Source organism: Patella vulgata, chromosome 3 (assembly GCF_932274485.2).
Source record: "Patella vulgata chromosome 3, xgPatVulg1.2, whole genome shotgun sequence".
Taxonomy (NCBI): domain Eukaryota; kingdom Metazoa; phylum Mollusca; class Gastropoda; family Patellidae; genus Patella; species Patella vulgata.
The window spans coordinates 67,217,756-67,236,902 of NC_065881.2; the positions used below are offsets into that span (position 1 = coordinate 67,217,756).

General features: G+C 30.9%; 1 protein-coding gene across 3 annotated transcripts in view; it reads left to right on the forward strand.

Annotated features, from left to right (window-relative positions):
* The window catches only part of LOC126815737 (pleckstrin homology domain-containing family A member 1), a 21,064-nt gene extending 1,917 nt beyond the window's left edge, over positions 1 to 19,147 (forward strand). For 2 of the 3 annotated variants that reach the window (XM_050541637.2, XM_050541636.2), the window contains exons 2-13: positions 1,073 to 1,284; positions 3,876 to 3,935; positions 4,266 to 4,311; positions 4,658 to 4,755; positions 5,221 to 5,340; positions 6,655 to 6,861; positions 7,080 to 7,148; positions 7,350 to 7,417; positions 7,965 to 8,031; positions 8,240 to 8,320; positions 8,541 to 8,600; positions 13,931 to 19,147. In XM_050541637.2, the coding sequence (XP_050397594.1) occupies positions 1,144 to 1,284; positions 3,876 to 3,935; positions 4,266 to 4,311; positions 4,658 to 4,755; positions 5,221 to 5,340; positions 6,655 to 6,861; positions 7,080 to 7,148; positions 7,350 to 7,417; positions 7,965 to 8,031; positions 8,240 to 8,320; positions 8,541 to 8,600; positions 13,931 to 13,999 (1,086 nt within the window). In that variant the 5' untranslated portion in view covers positions 1,073 to 1,143 and the 3' untranslated portion in view covers positions 14,000 to 19,147. Of the gene's footprint in view, positions 1 to 1,072; positions 1,285 to 3,875; positions 3,936 to 4,265; positions 4,312 to 4,657; positions 4,756 to 5,220; positions 5,341 to 6,654; positions 6,862 to 7,079; positions 7,149 to 7,349; positions 7,418 to 7,964; positions 8,032 to 8,239; positions 8,321 to 8,540; positions 11,474 to 13,930 lie in introns of those variants that run through there. The other variant, XM_050541638.2, reaches the window with a different exon arrangement.

Below are 19,147 nucleotides of genomic sequence, written 5' to 3' on the forward strand. Positions count from 1 at the left end.
AGTTAGGTGCCAATGATCCCTGGACCAACAAAACGTCCTAGGAAAGTCTGTGTTAACTATACAAATACATAGCCAGTCAGCAAATTCAGTGGGTTAGGAAAAATAACTACGGAGAAAAAAATATAAATGAAACATATACCAGTATTTTTTGTACATGTACATGTATTGGTACTTTTTATAAAATAAGTGTTTTAATAATCTGCATTTGTGTTAAGTCACAGTTAAAGGAGAGAGATGGGATTTAATGTCCACTCTAACATATGGTTCAATTTTATTTCAATACTTTGCTTACGCACAGGGGTCTTTAGTAGTGGGAGGAAACTGGAGGACCTGGAGAAAACAAACAAGGTTGGAGACGCGACCCTACTCCTTGTCATGTGAAATCAGGGAATCGAAACCATGCCATTTGACTCAATGACAGACGTTATGATACAATGTGCATGCACTAACCATTTGGCCATCGAACCCCCAAAGAAATTGTAGAATATATTGTACATAGGTGCAGGTTAAAGGCCTACCACTATATTATGGTACATGTTTCATGTGTAAAAGCATATTATAGTTCTCTATTTTGAAGTTGGATTCTTGCCAAAACTGTTTCAAATGCTTTTTGGTGTAAAATACAATACGCCTGGCAAGAAGGAACTAGTTATTTTTGCCAGAACCAAGTGTTGGGTTTTATTTAATATAAACTTTAGACATCTGCTTCAGTGATCTGTTCAAAGTTAAAAATAGGCTTATGGTATTAACTTAAGGATTATGTACTTTGACAAGTTTGATTTAGAATCCTAATAAATTTATTGTTGTATTTATTTATCTATGGAAATAGGAATATACAAGATATTACACATACACGTTTATCAGATTTTAATTTTTGTAATTTTTACAACCCAAAATTGGATTTGATTTCTCAATTTCATGTTCAATCAAAAACATCACTTGAAAAATTTCCACTGAAAAATTGGATTCTAATGAAACGATAAAATGTCAGTGAATTTAATTCAAAATAATTAATATGCCTTAGTATTATTCAATAATGCATAAGCTTATTTTATTTTTTTCATTTCTTCAGTGTTTTTGTTTTGGAGTTGAAATACATATAGAAGTTGTAATCATCAAAGGTCCCACAATCATGTAACCAGAATGCCATATGAAGATAAATTAGGACGTGTATGTGGGTTTTTAAATTTTGAAGAAATAGAAAGCAGTGGCAGTTTTATTCGGAGATATTTTATCTTAGATCATGCCAATGGCAGACTGTTCTATTACATGGATAACCCAATTGTAAGTATTTTGTTATGATTTTTGCTTAGTTTTCATTGAAAAGAATAATATGCATGTAGATAAGACTGAATTTCTAAAAATATGTCCAAAATCAACATGTGAAAAATAAGAACAGCTTCAACTAACTGTCCATGACTCAAAAATCAATCCTAATACAAACGCGAAAAAATCTTGGTGTTGTATTTAATTTAGAAACACATGTGAGTAATGTTTGCAGAACTGCTTACTTTAAAATAAGAATATCTGCCAAATTAGAAAATATATTGATACAGGCTCCAAGAATAGTTTGAATTTGGCATTTGTGATATCTAGATTGGACTACTGTAATATTCTCCTTTACGTAAATCTCCAAGAACTTGATCACCTACAACGTGTACAGAACACTGCCGCCAGACTTATCACTCCCACAAATATCGTTGAACATTTTACTCTAATTCTTCAGAGCTTACATTGCCTTTCAATATGTGCTCAAATCAATTTCAAATTATTAACTTTTGTTTTCAAGACAATCCGCAATCTTGGCCCAGTTTGCCTTCAAGATCTGTTCTCATTTTATCTCCTTTTCTTTGAAAATTTTTCTTGTCAGACATTTTTACCAAAAATAAAGGGGCATAACCCTTATCGTTATTTAAACAGGCAGATTCCGATCACAATGAAAAATCGTGTGTCAACAAAATATCCAAATTTGTATGTAATAAAAATAAGTGCACATCGTTACTTTCCTTATTTAATTCCCGTACTGTATTCAAATTTATGTCAGTAATATTCCTACAAAATTAGGTGTTGTTGTAATACAATGGAATGAAAGCATGCCGATTACTACCGATCCGTACCTGTTTCAAAGTCACACCAGTAATATTCCTCCAAAATTACCGTAATTTTTGGGGTATAACTGACATAAGTCCATCCTGCTATTCTGAGATGTGTAGTTTTATGGAACAGACTTTCTCTAGACATCTAGGGGTCCGAAACATTGAACACTTTTAAGAGCTCTTGAACAGTTTACTGGAAAGAATTGTGCTCTACATATTCATAATTTCATTATTGTCCGCCGCCTTTCGAAAAAAGCAGGGGACTATTAAAATTGGTTTGTCTGTCTGTCTGTCCATCCGTCTGTCTATCTGTCTGTCACACTTTTTGGGACACAATAACTCTCCTTCTAATTGAGCTACAATGTTCAAACTTGGTGTAGGTGTTTATTAGGTCAATGCCTTGATGGTGTTCAAAGATGAGCATTTTCTGCTTAAGGTAAACAGAGATAAGCAATTTGATTGGTTGATGCTTTGGGACACGATAACTTTAATTCTAATTAAGTGAGAGTGATCAAAATTGTAGTTTCATTACATCAATACCTTGACTAAGTTCGATAATGAGCATTTTCAGCTCAGGATAAGCAGAGCCATAAGCAATTTGATTGGAAGATACTTTGGAACTCCATAACTCTCCTTCATCTTGAGGTAGAATGTTCAAACTTGGTGTAGTTGTTGATTAGGTCAGTGCCTTGATGGTGTTCAAAGATGAGCATTTTCTTCGTAGGGTAAGCACAGATAAGCAATTTGGTTGATGCTTTGGGACAGGATAACTTTAGTTCTAATTAAGTGAGAGTGATGAAATTTGGTGTATAGTTTTATTACATCAATACCTTGACTAAGTTCGATAATGAGCATTTTCTGCTCTGGGTAAGCAGAGCGATAAGCAATTTGATTGGTCGAGACTTTAGAACACAATAACTCTCATTCTAATTGAGCAAGAATGTTCACACTTGGTGTAGGTGTTTATTAGATGAATGCCTTGATGGAGTTCGAAGATGAGAATTGTCTGCTTAGGGTAAGCAGAGATAAGCAATTTGATTGGTTGATGCTTTGGGACACGACTTTAGTTCTATTTAAGTGAGAGTGAGGACAATTGGTGTATAGTTTTATCAAAGTTCGATGATGAGAATTTTTTGCTTAGGCTAAGGAGCGATAAGCAATTTGATTGGTCAAGACTTTGGAACATAACAACTCTGCTTTTAATTGAGGTAGAGTGTTTAAACTTGATGTAGATGTTCATTAGGTGAATGTCTTGACTGAGTTCAATGATTAACATTTCGAGCTAAAGCTAAGCATTAGTTGATGCTTTAGGACAAAATAACTTTGATTCTATCTGATAGAGAGTGATGAAACTTAGTGTATAGTTGATAATCAGTTTGATTGCTTGATACTTTTGAAAAAAATAAATGTTTGATTAATTAATATATGTCATCTAATTATTTTGGGATTTGGCTTGTTTATTATTATGAACTATATGTTTATTGGTATGTTAACATATACATAACACTGCGCAGTATATCAAATTTTGTTATTTTTAACACTTAAACTAAATTCTCAGAACATCATCAGTGTAACTGATTTCCACCAAAGAAGATTTCTTTGTGTTGACAATATAAGGTCATAATTGAAATAATCATCAGTTATTATTCTATTCATATCAAGCAAGATGAAACTGTAAAAGTTAAAGTATTTATTGTACAACTTTTATAAATCAGTTTGATGTCATGATTGGCGTTTCAAATTAGGACTGTATTGATTATTAAAATGCTATTCTTTCAGAACTTACCACCAGCATGGCAGAATCCAAAAGGAGAAATATATTTACAGTATGTAGCTATGGTAGGTTTCATTCTCTCAGGTTCTATTTGTTTGCAGATTTAAACTTTAAATTAAATACCTTTAACAAGAACAATTAACAATTCATAAAATATTTAAAAAATATTCATTTGTGAGGTACAGTACAAGTAAAGCAAATTTAAACTGGATTTGTTTTGAATTTGTCATGACTATAGTCAAATTATTATTACTAACCAGAATTGGTCAGCTTATTTGTAATTTTGTAGATTGTTTATTTTATGCATATGTTGGTTATTTGATTTATAACCATTCTGTATTACTTTATAGTTGTTGTTTGTGAGATATCATTGTGTTTTATGACTGGTATTTCAGGTCAGTGATGCACGGAAGTTGAGACCAAAAATTCCCTTCTGTTTTGGTATGGACATTTATTCAAAGATTATTACATTTATGTTGCATTGAAATTGTCAAAGTTTTCTTTTTCGCTTCCGTGTATAGTGGTTTTAGAATAAGAGGATCTCATAATCTGATCTTCCATGATTTTCTCCAAATTTTATAAAACAGACAGTCAATTGATTTGCCATGAATCTTGTGCCAGTATTTAGTAAATAAAACCAACCCCATTTTCACGAACAAGTTAGTGGAACTTCAAAAACAACTTAGAGTATTAAAATTAAATCTGTATTTTTATAAGATTAAGAGTTAATGTTATTTATTACAGATTACAGACCGAATTATAATATATTGTTATGGTTATTTTATAGTTATTAATTATGAAGGTAGAAGATATTATTTAGAGGCTGAAGATGAAAAAGATTTATTTGAATGGATAGAAGCTTTGAATAATGCCTGCAAAATTACTGTAAGTTACACTTCTAAATTACCCCACGCAAATGGCTTAAAAGTGACTTATTGTCATAATCAAGGTTGTGATATGACAATAACAAAACTAACAATGGCATTATTTCTTCTCTGTAATAGATGTTTTTCATGAGTTTCATATGCCAGAATAAGTTTTAAAATTTATTTGTAATGCCATAATGTTTTATTTTATTATTTCTTTACATATATATGACGTTGAAATCATGTGAAAAATCAAGCCAAACACATCATCTCTTAAATTCTGTATTGACTAACGCCACTTTCTCAGATTTCTTATAATTTAATAGATCCCATATAGCCAAGTTTCTAAAACCTTGTCCCGTAGTGTCACCAATGTGATTGTGAGTCCAACTGCCTAAACTCATAGGTTTTCTCCAGGTCCTCTCACTGTTAATATTCCATGTATTATGATTGTTATGTATGCTAACGTGTGTTTTCTTATTAGGTTCCTAAATCAGCATTACAAGATGGTGCTATGGAATGGTGTGCTGGTGATTTAAGTCAGACTAGTTATACAACAGAAATAGCTGGTGGTGTTGTGTGTAAATTACCAGTTCAAGAACAGGTACGGGTAAATGTATATATATATATTTCTTTTCCAGTAAGAATTTAGAATTGTAAATATTTATGAATACATTTGTAGAATTTTGACTGCACTCTGACTTACAGGTATATAGTTTTTATATGCCAACATGGAAATGTGATCATATATTTTCGTTGGTCGGTCTGTCAGTCCGTCCATAGGTCCGCACCTCCCTCCATCCGTCCGTCATCCATAATTTCTGTGAACACTCTACAGACTACATTTATCATCAGATGCTGTTTACATTAGTAAGATGAAGAAGCCTTTTTAATTTCAATATTTTCCATTATTTCTTCTGGAGTTATGACCCTTGTTTTACTTTGGTGCTCCTTGTGAACGACAAAAGTTATCAGCTGATCTGTACGAAACCTATATGCATCATTTAAATTAGCGAAACGAAGCATTTTATTGAATTTCAGCAATTTCCGTTAATTATTTCTAGAGATATGGCATTTGTTTCACTTTGTTGAACCTTTTGAACGCTCAAACCACAAAAGTTATCATCCAATCTGTATGAAATTGTATACATCATCTGAATTAGTGAAACAAAGAAGCCTATTGACTTTCAGCAATCTCTGTTAATTACTTCAAGAGTTATGACCCTTGTTTTACTTGTTGAACCTTGCAAACGCTTGAGTGACAAAAGTTACAATCCGATCTGTCTGAAATTTATACACATCATTTAAATTAGTGAAAGTAAGAATCAACATTAAATTAACTTAATTACTGACCTAAATCAAAAAAAGGTTATCTCCTTTAAATTGTAGGGGATCACGTGGCTAAGTGGGTAAGACGCTGGCTCGCTAGCCTGGAGGTCGGGTGTTCGATCCCTGCATTGGCAGAGAAAGTTCATCCAGATTTTCCGGCGTGGTTCCCCCTTGTCAGTGATGCAGGACGGAGGGCCTGACAAGGACAGCTGTCTAGTCCTTCGGATGACATGAAAAACCGAGGTCCCGTGTATACATTGGAATGCACGTAAAAAGATCCCTTGGCAGTTGGAATTCGATATAAGAGTAGGCCATAGTGCCGCTGCCCGGGCAAAATTTCCCTCATAGCACACTGTATGGCGTATGCCCGTCTTCATTAGCCCAGCATAGGACCAGAACAGTAGGACTTTAAACCCCATTTCATTTCATTTCCTTTAAATTGTATTTTGATTCATTTTGTGTTGATGTCAAATTCTGAAACATTGACTAGGAATGCAGACTAATAGTGTTTCCACCAGACTAGCTTAGCTTTCCAAATAGTTTTGAACTTTAATATTGTGAAATAAAAATTATATTTTATATCTTGCAGCCAGTAGAGTATGAATCAGATTCTAGTAATGATGAAGAAACTTTGTCTTCTGGTAAAATCTCCCCTTCCAGCTCTATGAGTAAACATTCGGGCTCAAGTACCAAAGAAAACAGTATTACATTTAATTGTGAGGTTATCAGGGAAGATTCTACTAAGCACAGTTTTATTGGTTTAAAATGTGGTTATTGTGTAAAACAAGGAGCTGTGGTAAGTATTGGTTGAGGGGGTAGAAGATATAACTTGTAGACAAACATCAATGCCATCTGCACATGTTTATTTAGCCTGCTGCAATCTGATTCTGAAAAGTTCTAGTGAATCAATTTTGATTTTAAAAAATCTGATTGTATGTAACAATAGCATTACATGTAGTGAAAATCATTGCTGTACATGAATATTTAACTCAACTTGTTTCTTTTTCATTACAGAGAAGAAGTTGGAAAAGACGATTTTTTATACTTCATGAAGAAGGGTTGTCATATTTTCGTACAGAACATGTAAGATTTATATTTATATGATCCATGTTATACTTAACAAAAGATTAAAATACAAGTTTTTTTCCTGCAAGAATATTTTGATTTAGAGTAACAATTATGTATGAAAACTGAACAAAAAGGTGTATATTTCCTACCAGATTGCTAGCTGTACCACTTATAGTTCTAATTATTGTATATAAATTTCTACTTTAATTCTAACAGGATAAAACGCCAATTCGAACAATTCCTACATCATGTATTTTAGAAGCAAGAGAACATGACAATTCTGGGTAAGTGATATATATATATATATATATATATATATATATATATATATATATATATATGTAGAAGTAGTCAGAAGATTCCATTAGAAGTAGATAATATAAGTAAAATAAAGTGAATGCGTCAATTCTAGATGATTATTTTATTGCTGACATGTTTCAAAAAGAAACAATAGTGTGACGTAATTACGTCATTATAATAGTGTGATGTAACGGTCTTGTTTGGTGCTTAAAATTCATATCTAGTACCAATTTATGAAGCATATGTTATTGAGTTTTTATTATTGCATAAGCAGTATTGAGATGTCAGTTATTTGGGACAAACTGTTTAAGTCAAAGTTGACATATTTTGCAAAACCAACAACCACAAGTACAGGCTGCAATTCCCAATGTCCACATGTGTGACAACAGCACAGATATCACATGACGCTTGTTCAACATTGGCCTTTAAGATAGTAGAGCACAGTTTCTGGATCTATGCTGCCTTATTTCTTACCATAGACTGCAGTAGGCCTTTAAACTAGATCAAATAATGCCTGTTTCTCTATTACAGATCCCATTCTACAAGCAGAGATAATTTATTTGAACTTATAACTTCCAGAAGAATATTTTATATACAGGTAAGGCTTTATTACAAACCAAATCATAAGCAAGATTTTAGTCATAATAGATTGGTAAACAAACAAAAAACATATATTTTTGACCTGTCATTTCAATAATTAGAATCGAGATAATAAAAACCTAAAAATAATTTACAATGTTTGTTTTTGGGGGGTTTTTTTTGCTCCAATCACTGTAATGGACATTATTTATGGTAATTATTTATAGTGTGACACTCCGCAAGAAGTACAAAGCTGGATAGATGCAATAAAAAATTTATTAAAGATGAGAAAATGTGAGGAAAGAAAGGTAAGTAATTCATTTAATTTCTATCTTATTATCCCTTGCTATTTTAATCTTTATGTTGACGTTTTTTATGTCTGATATTAACTGAATACTATGAGTAAAGGCACAACAATTTTGTTGGTATTTATACTTTCTTGAATTTCATGCTTATATTATATAGAATATCAAAATATAATATTACTCTGTTAAACTAGTGATAAAAATTTCTCCTTATTTGTTTCAGTCAATGCAACATCCAAGTAGTACAAGCTATGAGGAAGGTTGTGGTCAGAAGAAAGTTTGGGTATGAGTAGACTTTGTACAGCATGCAGCATGTGACATCTCTTCTGCACGTTGTATTAACTTGTGTTTGATTGTGCATCTGTTCCAATAACAATTTACATATTGTATTAACAGATGTTAAAACAAAGCATGATTTTTTTTTTCCCTATATTCGTGTTCTGTGAATCATACGTTCGTTCGTTATAAACATTATGTTTATCGTATTTGTTTTAGAAGTTGTTTAACAACGTTATTATATAATGCTTTTTATTTCATCACATTTTTTTTATATTATCCATTGCATATCAAAGGTTTTGTGTTCTATATATTCACCAGTAATAATTCTGTTTTCTTCAAAAGTCAAACCTGAAAAATACTCGTAGTTAAAGTTAGTACATATGGGTGTAGGTGGTTATACTATGTTTCAATCATGTATTAAAGTCATATTGGCTTCTCTATTTTTCATGCTTTAAATGCTGAATACTAGGATTCAGATTGCATTAAGTAATCTGTTTATGTACCAACCTGTTATTAAAAATCGAAAGTTAGGTAAATTCAGAAAGATTAAGCAGAAACAAACAAGGTGTAAATTGGGTTTCACAGGCTGTTAAATATCATGATTTAAATCTGAGTGATTAATTTTAAGAAAAAACTTTCAATATTTGTTTTAGATTAAATATTAAATTACATATTTATTAAATTACATATTAACTTCACAGTAACCATTAATAACTAAACTTTTGGGGATCTTGCTAAACACTGTCTTTTAAACCCCCGAATTATAGTGTTAAGAAAAGAAAAATTCCTAAGCAGCTTTCAGTTTGTTATTGGCCGATGCTATATTCAAATTATGTACTACATTGTATGTATTTTGTTCGAAGTTTTTGATATATCTGTATGTATAATTCAAAACCACTTATTTCTGTATATTTTTCTATAATTATTAATCAAAGTATTTTTGTTAGGTAGATGTTATTGTTTAAGTGGTTGATATTTGATGATCTACTGTAAGACAAGATATTAATGTAACCTGAAGGGTGTTGACATAGAACAATTGAAATTAATGTGACCCACTGTTTGATTCTTACCATTAATCTATTAAATTAAGTGGATATTTTTAACATATCAGTAAAATACCCTTTACAAGATATTGACATCATTATCATGCTATAATCAACATTGATAGCCTTTCATCTACTTATTTACTTCTGATTATTGTGTGGATATATAATACTACCTGTTTTAAGGTATTGGTAATTACTTTATACTTTATTTTAAATGCGACTACAGTAGGCATATAGAACACATTAAAAACATTAATAACTTGTTTTACAGTGGATAATTTCATGCTTTGCAGTCAACTTGTTAATAACATAAAATATAGAATCCTCTCCAATAAAATTTTTAATTCTATGACAATTGCATTTAATTGAGCAAATACATTTGGTATTAGGTTGTATACAAAGTTTTCAATAAAATATTGAAGCTATTTCATATGAATGTAGTATCACACTTTCTGCAGCCTTTTGATTGTGCATACATACACTTTCGATAGTAAATGATCTTAAATACTACATTTGCCATTTATTTTGGAATGTCTCTTTGATAAGCACCATGCCATTTTGGTTGTTAAAACAGACAGATCTTAAAAAATGATAAAATTCCATGACAAAGATTTTAATACAGTGTTTTGTTTATTCTTTTACAAATATATACTACTAGAAGGATACCCGGCTTTGCCCGGGGCCCTAAGCCAGGGAGTCATACCTCAAACCAAAAGTGGTAATCCATTGCCACCAAGCCTATGTTACTTCCCGGTCTGGGCTACTCCTATACCCCTTGGGACAGCCCTAGTGTAGCCGCCAACCCTGAACAGATAGACAAATAAACGACAGTCACAAATATTAGTATAGATTTAAAATACTGTTATGTAAAATGGGTGTAAGGAATACAGAATATGTTTGAAAAAAGGGTGGTTCGGATGGAATTGATAATATTTTTTGAAAATTTTTAAATGATTTAGATCATGTCTGAGTAACTAGCCAATTGAGTTCAAATACTTTCATACTTGCATCTATTTTATAATTAAACTTGGTGTAGTCTCAGAGATTTCAACAATATTTTATAGTTTGTAATAATTAACCATTTTTTCCTGTATATTACAAATTTCACAATTACTGTATTTATTTGTATTATTAGTCAATCATACTGATATTTCCAAGATATTAGTCAGTCATGGTGATGTTTTCAAGTAAGATGAAATTCAGTGAGTCATTATTTAGCTAGAACCAATTTTAAAAGTGTAAGCTTAATATTTCTGTAACAACTGATACCACCTGCCTTTGGGTTTAGAAAAATTAGAAAAAAGACATATTCACATAATACTGAACATAGTTAACACTTCTGGGCATTGTCATTTACACATTTGTATGCTATACTTTATATGAATCAAATTTTGCTTGATACTCTGATGCATGAGTGACTTATATCATTTGCATTTTTGTTAGTTGTTTGTAAAACTTTATTTGGTATGTTTTTAAAGATATATTTCTTCTGCTTATTAGGTCATGTAGACTTGTTTAATTTACCACCAAAAATATTTTTGCTGAATAGAAAAAACAAATTTACAGACTAAAAGTGTTAAGATAAGAACAGATAAAACTATTAGGACAGAAACTAGTACATCATAGTTTTATCATATTCTGTAACAGAACAAACAATGAAATTAAATTTCCTGCAAATTTAATTATTCTATCATTTGTTACACAATAACGACCGACATAAAAAGGAATATATCTTTTAAAGAAATGAAGATTAAAGACATCAATGTACGGTATTGAATATTGTGTAAATGTAATCTTTTAAAATAAATTAACTAAATATGTCTCACTTTCATTGTAGTTTTTACATTTAGCCTTTTACTAATTTACATTTTTCTTTTAAACTCACATTTATTCTGATTTATTTTATTTTGGTTTGTAACATTAACCCTTGGAACATCCTAGGGGTCAGTTATTATTCTTGTTGAAATAATTGTGTGAGAATTATCAGCTATCACATGTAACAGCTGAATCTTATTTAGGGGTAACTAAGGGCTATTATATATTATATGATGTCAAGGGCTTAATTTTCAAAGGGTTAACATTCCTGTTCCTATAACTAAATCTGTCTTCCCATGACATATTCTTTGTTGTCCCCCACCTTTTGAAGAAAGCAGAGGTCTATTAAAATGGGTCTGTCTATCTGTCAGTCACATTTTTTGGGACACAGTAACTCTCCTTCTAATTAAGCTAGAATGTTCAAACTTGGTGTTGACATATTTTAGGTGAATGCCTTGATGGAGTTGAAAGATGAGAATTTTCTGTGTAGGCTGAACAGAGATGCTTTGGGACACAATAATTTTGGTTATAATTAAGTGAGAGTGGTGAAACTTGTATAGTTTGATAATGAGCATTTTCTGCTCAGGGAAAGCAGAGCAATAAGAAATTTGATTGGTCCAGACTTTGGAGTTTGATAACTTTTATTCTAATTTTGAGTGGAAGTGGTGAAACTTTGTGTATAGTTTCATTACATCAATACCTTGATTAGGTTCAATGATGAGCAGTTTCTGCTAAGGCTAATTAGAGACTTCAATCTGATTGGTGGAGACTTTGGAATACAATAATTCTCTTTCTAATTGAGGTAGAATGTTCAAACTTGGCATAGGTGTCTATTAGGTGAATGCCTTGACAGTGTTTGATCAAGTGCATTTTCCACTAAGGCTAATCAGAGCTAAGCAATTTGATTGGTTGAGACTTTGGAACATGATAACTTTGGTTCTAATTGGGTGAGTATAGATTCATTATATCATTACCTTGACTAAGTTTGATTTTCTGCTTAGGCCACGTAGTGATAAGCAATTTGACGGGTTAAGACTTTGGAACATAACAACTAAGGTAGAATGTTTAAACTTAGTGTAAATATTCATTAGGTGAATATCTTGACTGATTTCAATGATTAACACTTTCCGATAAAGCTAAGCAGAGCTGAGCTCAGCAATTTCTTGGGACAAGATAACTTTGATCAAAATCAGACAACCTCTTAATTAAGCCTTTTTCAAAAAACAACTCGGGTGATGGATCTTTTGCAGTCGGTGCTCCAAAGTTATGGAATTCAATATCAAACGAAACCAAAAGCACAAATTCTATTACAGGTTTTAAAAAGTATCTCAAAACCAATTAAATCTACAACTAAATGAATACGGTTCTAACCATGTTTGTGTCTTACTTTTACCAAATGTACTAAATAATGTTCTCTGTTTTTTCTTTATGTCTTTTTTATTGATTAGTGTGTTGTGATTGTTGTAATCTTATACTAGTTGTACTTGTGTAATGCGCAGCTTGCTGAGTGCTATATAAATTAATTATTATTATTATTATGGAGAGTGATGAAACTTAGTGTAGAGTTTCGCTACCAGGTACTTCAAAACCTTGACTGAGTTCGATCATGAACATTTTCTGTTTAGACTAAGTATAGATAATCAGATTGATTGCTCAATACTTTTCAAAAGGATAAATGTGCAGTTAATTATTAATATGTGTCATTTATTTATTTTGGGATTGTGGCTTGGGACATCGGCCTTACTGTTGGCTTGTTTATGATAAGATTTTCAAATAATTTTTCATACAAGTTTTAAATAAAGTGTTTGTGTACATATATGCATTTTCGTCTGTTCCTTCTAAGTATATTTTATCTAATGCCTTAAAAAGGAGCTGTCCCCAATTTGTCACTATCATCACTACAGGTGGATACACATGCCCATTAAAACACAAGTCAGATAGTAATCAGAGATGAGTAAGGTGTACACTATAAATAAACTTAAAACAAGTGCTCTCAAATAAAAACCTTTTTGGATGTGGTCATGGATGCATGTTGTATTTTATACATTGTTAATTTAAAATCTTTTGTCACATTTTATGTGGAGAGTTGCAATATGACAGCTTGTGACATAAACAATGCATTCCCCCAAAAGCCTATTTACACTTGTCAAACCTGAATTATTATTATTATTATCTTACCCAGACATAGCAGTAGCACATCTAGCATGTACCATTTGACATCTCCCCCATTTTTTTCTTTACAAAATTTAAGTCAAACATTTCATATCGGTTTAATTTGAAAATCATGTAGTTTGTACACATGTAGTGTTTCTTGGAAGACAAGACTCCAAGCTTCCAAGGGAAAGCATCGGACATTAGCAGACTGTTCGGGTGTCCACAACACAGACTTTAAGTTATATAATACAGTCCTATAAAGAATTTTGACTCCTGCATTGTACACAATTCTGACTTAAGGTATGTCCCATTTTTTCAGATGCGGGATAGATTTGTAGCAGAGAGACAAACCACCAAACAAAAGAAGAAAAATTGGGTTTTTTGGTGAAATTAATGTATTTTTAATAGCAGAAATGTTTTTCTACAAAACAAGAAATTAATGAAATCACAATCAAATTCTGTTGTCTTTCTATCACAACCATCTTCTGCCAGTGAGAAGTCTATTTATATCCACTCAACAGAATATTATAACTTGGAATTTACCATAAAACACCTTCTATGTATACCATTATAGATAATGTGATTGGTCAATAAGTTCATGTATTCTGTACAACAGCTTCAAAGAAAATATGTCAGATGTCAATGAAGTAGTAAGTACAACATCAGAAACAAAATGGAAAATTTTGTTTTGTTTTTGTGGATTAATGTCCGCTTTCACCAAGGGTCATATTGCGAACAACTGAAAAAGATACTGACATCTACTTTTAATCAGATTGATAAAAGTTAAGCGACCTGCTGTATCTTACTTTCTTTTTTAATGAAGCTTGTCACCCAAATGGCTTCTGGCAAAATTTAACCATTTAATGAATCATTGTTTTTTGTTTTAATTCATTGTTTTTTTAAGTGTGTTGTATATATTTATATCATACTTAAAGCAGCATTATGGAAGATTAGACAAAGACCTGACAGTTCTCGCTATAATAGTTGAAAAAAATAGATAATGTAAAGGGCATATGCTGAAAATTTCAGTCAAATTACTTCACTCTGTGTCGAGAAATCCTCATTTCAAATACACTGTGGCCTCAGTTGTCATTGTTACCATTGTTACGATAATAAACAAAGTTTCGATTATCTATTTTTACGGTTAATCATCAATAGCCATTGAACCGCACATCAAGTTAATATCTGTTAAAAATCAGACCCATCAGATGGCATTGAGAGTTGATTATGGTCTTGTCATGTTAATAAATGTCTAATTAATTGTTTATATAACTTTTAAGGCCTAAAGAAAGACCTGGAATAGTCAGATTTAGATCTAGCATAATGTATGTTTAAACAATTATTGAAATGAATGCAACCTGCAACAAATTAATGCATTTTTTTTTTTCTAGCATTAATCATTTATTTCTTGTTTTACTGTACATTGATTTATATATCAGGTTTATTCATCTTTAATACATAATTACGGTATCAGGGCTAACTATAAATGCTCATATTATTGTTACTCTATTCAATAACAACTGTTGATAATGCTCACTTTCGTCCAATTTAAATTTACTTGATGTATTGTACTGAAATATTTTTACTGAATATATTATGCTTTAAAATAACATAAATGAGGGAAATAAATCATTTTATAAATTACTCAGCTGTCTCTCACTACTGGCACATTGTCTTACAGAAAATATATTAAGATCCAGTATACATGTATATGGTTTGCACAATTATTTTCATTATGCATTATATTATCTTTTATAGAGCATTAATGTTTAAGGCAGGTTATTCCAAACACCTTTCTCTTGACAGTAAACTAATTTACATTTATAAAATAGTTTAGCCTGTGGGGAGAAAGTTATTTAAATGTATAAACTTTGTTTACTGTTTTACATAGCAGATTGTTTATTAAATTAGATGTAATTTAAATTAATGATATATTCCTTTGACAACCCATTTAAGTATACATGTATATTAAAAATGATAATCAAATGATTAACAATGGCAAGCACTGATAATTACTTCTTTTTTTTTTTTTTAAAGCTAAATGTATATCGGTTATTTTACTAATACTTTCTTAAATAATATTTTGGTCAAAAATAAATTGATATCCTAATATATCTTTGCTTACCAAAACCAATTTTCTGTACAGTGCTGAATACTCGATTTTATATGCCCACATTATATGTGGCTTTAGATTGTCCTTGGTCCATCCATACAATACTTGCTCTTGATTTATTTTGTGCTTTTTGAAAAACCTATTCCAGAAGGCAAGTTGTAACTATTAATACCATGCCTTACAAAGGTTGAGTACTAGCTAGATTTCAGAGACTGGTTTCAGGGGTAAAAATACAAAAATTTCAGAACTACTTACTGCAGAAATAAAGATGAATATATTTTAAGCATTTTCAATTTCAATTAGATCAGTTATTAGCACTATTGCTTCTGACTTTTGATTGTTGATTAAATAGTACATGGTTATTGTCCCTGTAACAAGATCTGGTGCATAATCAACATGAGTGTTTTTTAAGTCTTTTTTAAAACTCAACTGATTGTTTATAGAGAATAAGCTCAAATAACCTTGTGCACAATGTAATAATTTGAAGGTGTGGAATAAGCAGATGCTAAAATAATGACACAGTGGACATAATGTATTACCCTATCTGGCAATCCTTGTTTATTAGTAGTCCTAGTAATAACCATTCATTCCTTCATGATTTTATGGAATACAATCTGGTTAAAACACAGATCCTATTTTGTTTCGTTTTTATAGTTCAAAATTTCGTTTTACTTGTCTTTACTACACTTGGATCTGGAAGAGTTGTTATTTAACTCGTGTTCTGAATGGTGTCAGGGATAAGTCAATGAAACGGTCTGTTATGGCGAGCCTTAGGCATATTTTTCAGGGAACTGTGGGTAATCCAATAGTAGCATCAATGCTGATTGGTTAATCAAATTTCTGACGTCAAAAGGGTCATAAGTCGGTCTTTTGACCCCTGACGTGACCTATCGCTATAACTTGTCAGATCTTCATGTAGTGTAGGCCATCGAAAGTATAAAAAAAAGAAACGAAATATAGATCTGTATTTAAATCAGATTGTATGGAATAAGACTTACAAAAATCAAATTACTTAATGCTCTTTTCATGAAAAGACATGAACAATTTGATATTAAGTGTGTGTTACCCTTGTTTATCTGTAACCTTATTGCCACTTTGTATTGTTTTAAGTTTTAGTATTATTCTATTGCTTCAAATAAGTGTTATGAGTGTCATGTATTTGATATAATTATAATTATTACTTTCACCAGTGGCGGACTGGGTCTGAAAATACTGGTTGCCAGGAGACAATTCTATCATTTAATTTTTAAAATGAATAGATTAAAATATGTAAGTGGAAACAAAAAGATATAACTAGAATTTTCATGCTAATAATTTTTTTTCTAATATTTATATATTTTTTGATAATTTATATTTTAAATATATTGTCTAATATCTAAGGGGGCCCACTTGCCATTGGGCAAGCTGACAACCTGGCCAGTCCGCCACTGACTTTCAGTAACTTTAGAAATGCAATTTCATGTACTTTTTTGGGGTAATTGACAATTGTAAAGATGACTTTTACAATAACAAATTATAATGTAAGCGTTATTACACTATAATATATTGCTTTTAATTTTTAATTTGCATGAACAGTGTAAAACAAATTCTTAAAAGGAACTGTACTAAAAATGTTCAATTGTGTGAAGCCAACTAGTGAAATATAAAATAGACAAACTTAAAACTATTATTACTAATATTTGTGCAATTCACTTTTATTATATCCACATGATGCAACAGCCTATATGAACTGCCTGGGAAATAGGGATTAGTACTGAAAATAAAGCATTTAAAAACTATTTTTGCATAATTGTGACCCTTGCTTTGTTAGCATCTTTCAAAAATTTGTACGAGTCGACTTAGCTGCTGATAGTCATATATTTTGTTGCCTGGCAACCAAAGTTTTCCTCTGATGCGCATAAGCATAAACCTTTAAGCAGGATATGTAAAACATTAATATTAATCAACTAACACAAAATTTTAACCTAAATGATTTCGAAATAATCTATCTACCAATATTTGCTTACTCAAACAGAAAGTTTTTAATTGATAGCATTTTTTGGATTTTTGACCAGTAGTAATGTTTTATGTTATCAAATATTTTAGTGACATTATTTAAAGGGCTGTATAGAATGATAACAATATTATCAAACCTATGATTGTCTTTCACACCCAATAGCTTTAATTGTATTTTATGTATTATTAATATTTTTATTGTGGATACATGTCTCTAATAATGTTGATTGTGTCATTTTTATTTATTTTTTCAAACAGCTTTAATTTTTATGCCTTTTTTTTTTTAATTGTTACTCTTTTGATGCATATCTTTAAAAGAAAAACATCATTATCTTTTGGTTGTTGAGATATTTTCTATAATTTTTAATACAGTCTGTATGCAGATTATGAACGATTGATCATCTCTAGGTTGGTGTAAAAAGCTTTCCAAGCTGTGAACCAATGATACTCTGGGGTTAGGGCTAGTTAATTGATCATTCAGTATTTAAATGATCTAGAAGGCAGGTGGGCAGGAAGGTGTTTTACACAAGCAGTTATCTGCATTTCATTTTAAGGCTACTGTACATCACTAAAACATTTTGATCGATATAATAATTAATTTCATTTGTCAATAAATGTAAGGGTTTATAAAAGTGAAAGCTTATATTATAGCTTGTGATTGGAATAAAAGCTCAAATCAGAATTGACAATTGTGATGATTTCTCACAAAATATATTTATGATTTTTTAAACCCATTTTTATGTTATGTTCCTAACTATGAAATATTTTCATTCATAGAACTTTTACTATTTTTATTATTTTTATCCTGTACTAAAATATAATGAAGGATTACTGTATTCCCTCATTACAAAACCATGTTCTATGTCAGAAATCTGAATTAATTATGTAAGACTAAGAGTAGGATTTAATCCCTTAATGACAAAAAACAATATTGTAGAAACTGTAATTTTGCAATAAATAAATTTACAAGCACACAGTTCCCAGGATATAACCTATTATTTATGCCTGGTTCACGAGAGTGTTGGTATTCTTGTGCATCAGAACAAGAACATAGAAATATTTGGAAAATAGTTTCAAATTAAAACTTTCAATCCTCCATTGTTTGTGTTGAATGTATAGTCAGAAGAGAAACATCTTGTACTGGACTGTGTTCGATTCTTGGTTGGTTTAGGCTGTCTTCATTTTGTCAGTAAAAAGGAAATGAAGTCTAATCACCGGAGGCAATTTGCTACTTCAGTGTGTTCAAGGAATAATTTTTAGTCAGAAATTTGCGCAAATCAATAGTATACAGTACACCTAGCACAGTGCATCATACAGACCCTATTTGTTTTTTTGTAGATTAAATAATTAGTCATTGTATTTTCTATGTAAAATTAGATTGTTCACTTGTATATATGTGGTGCTAAATAAATATCATGACTTATACTA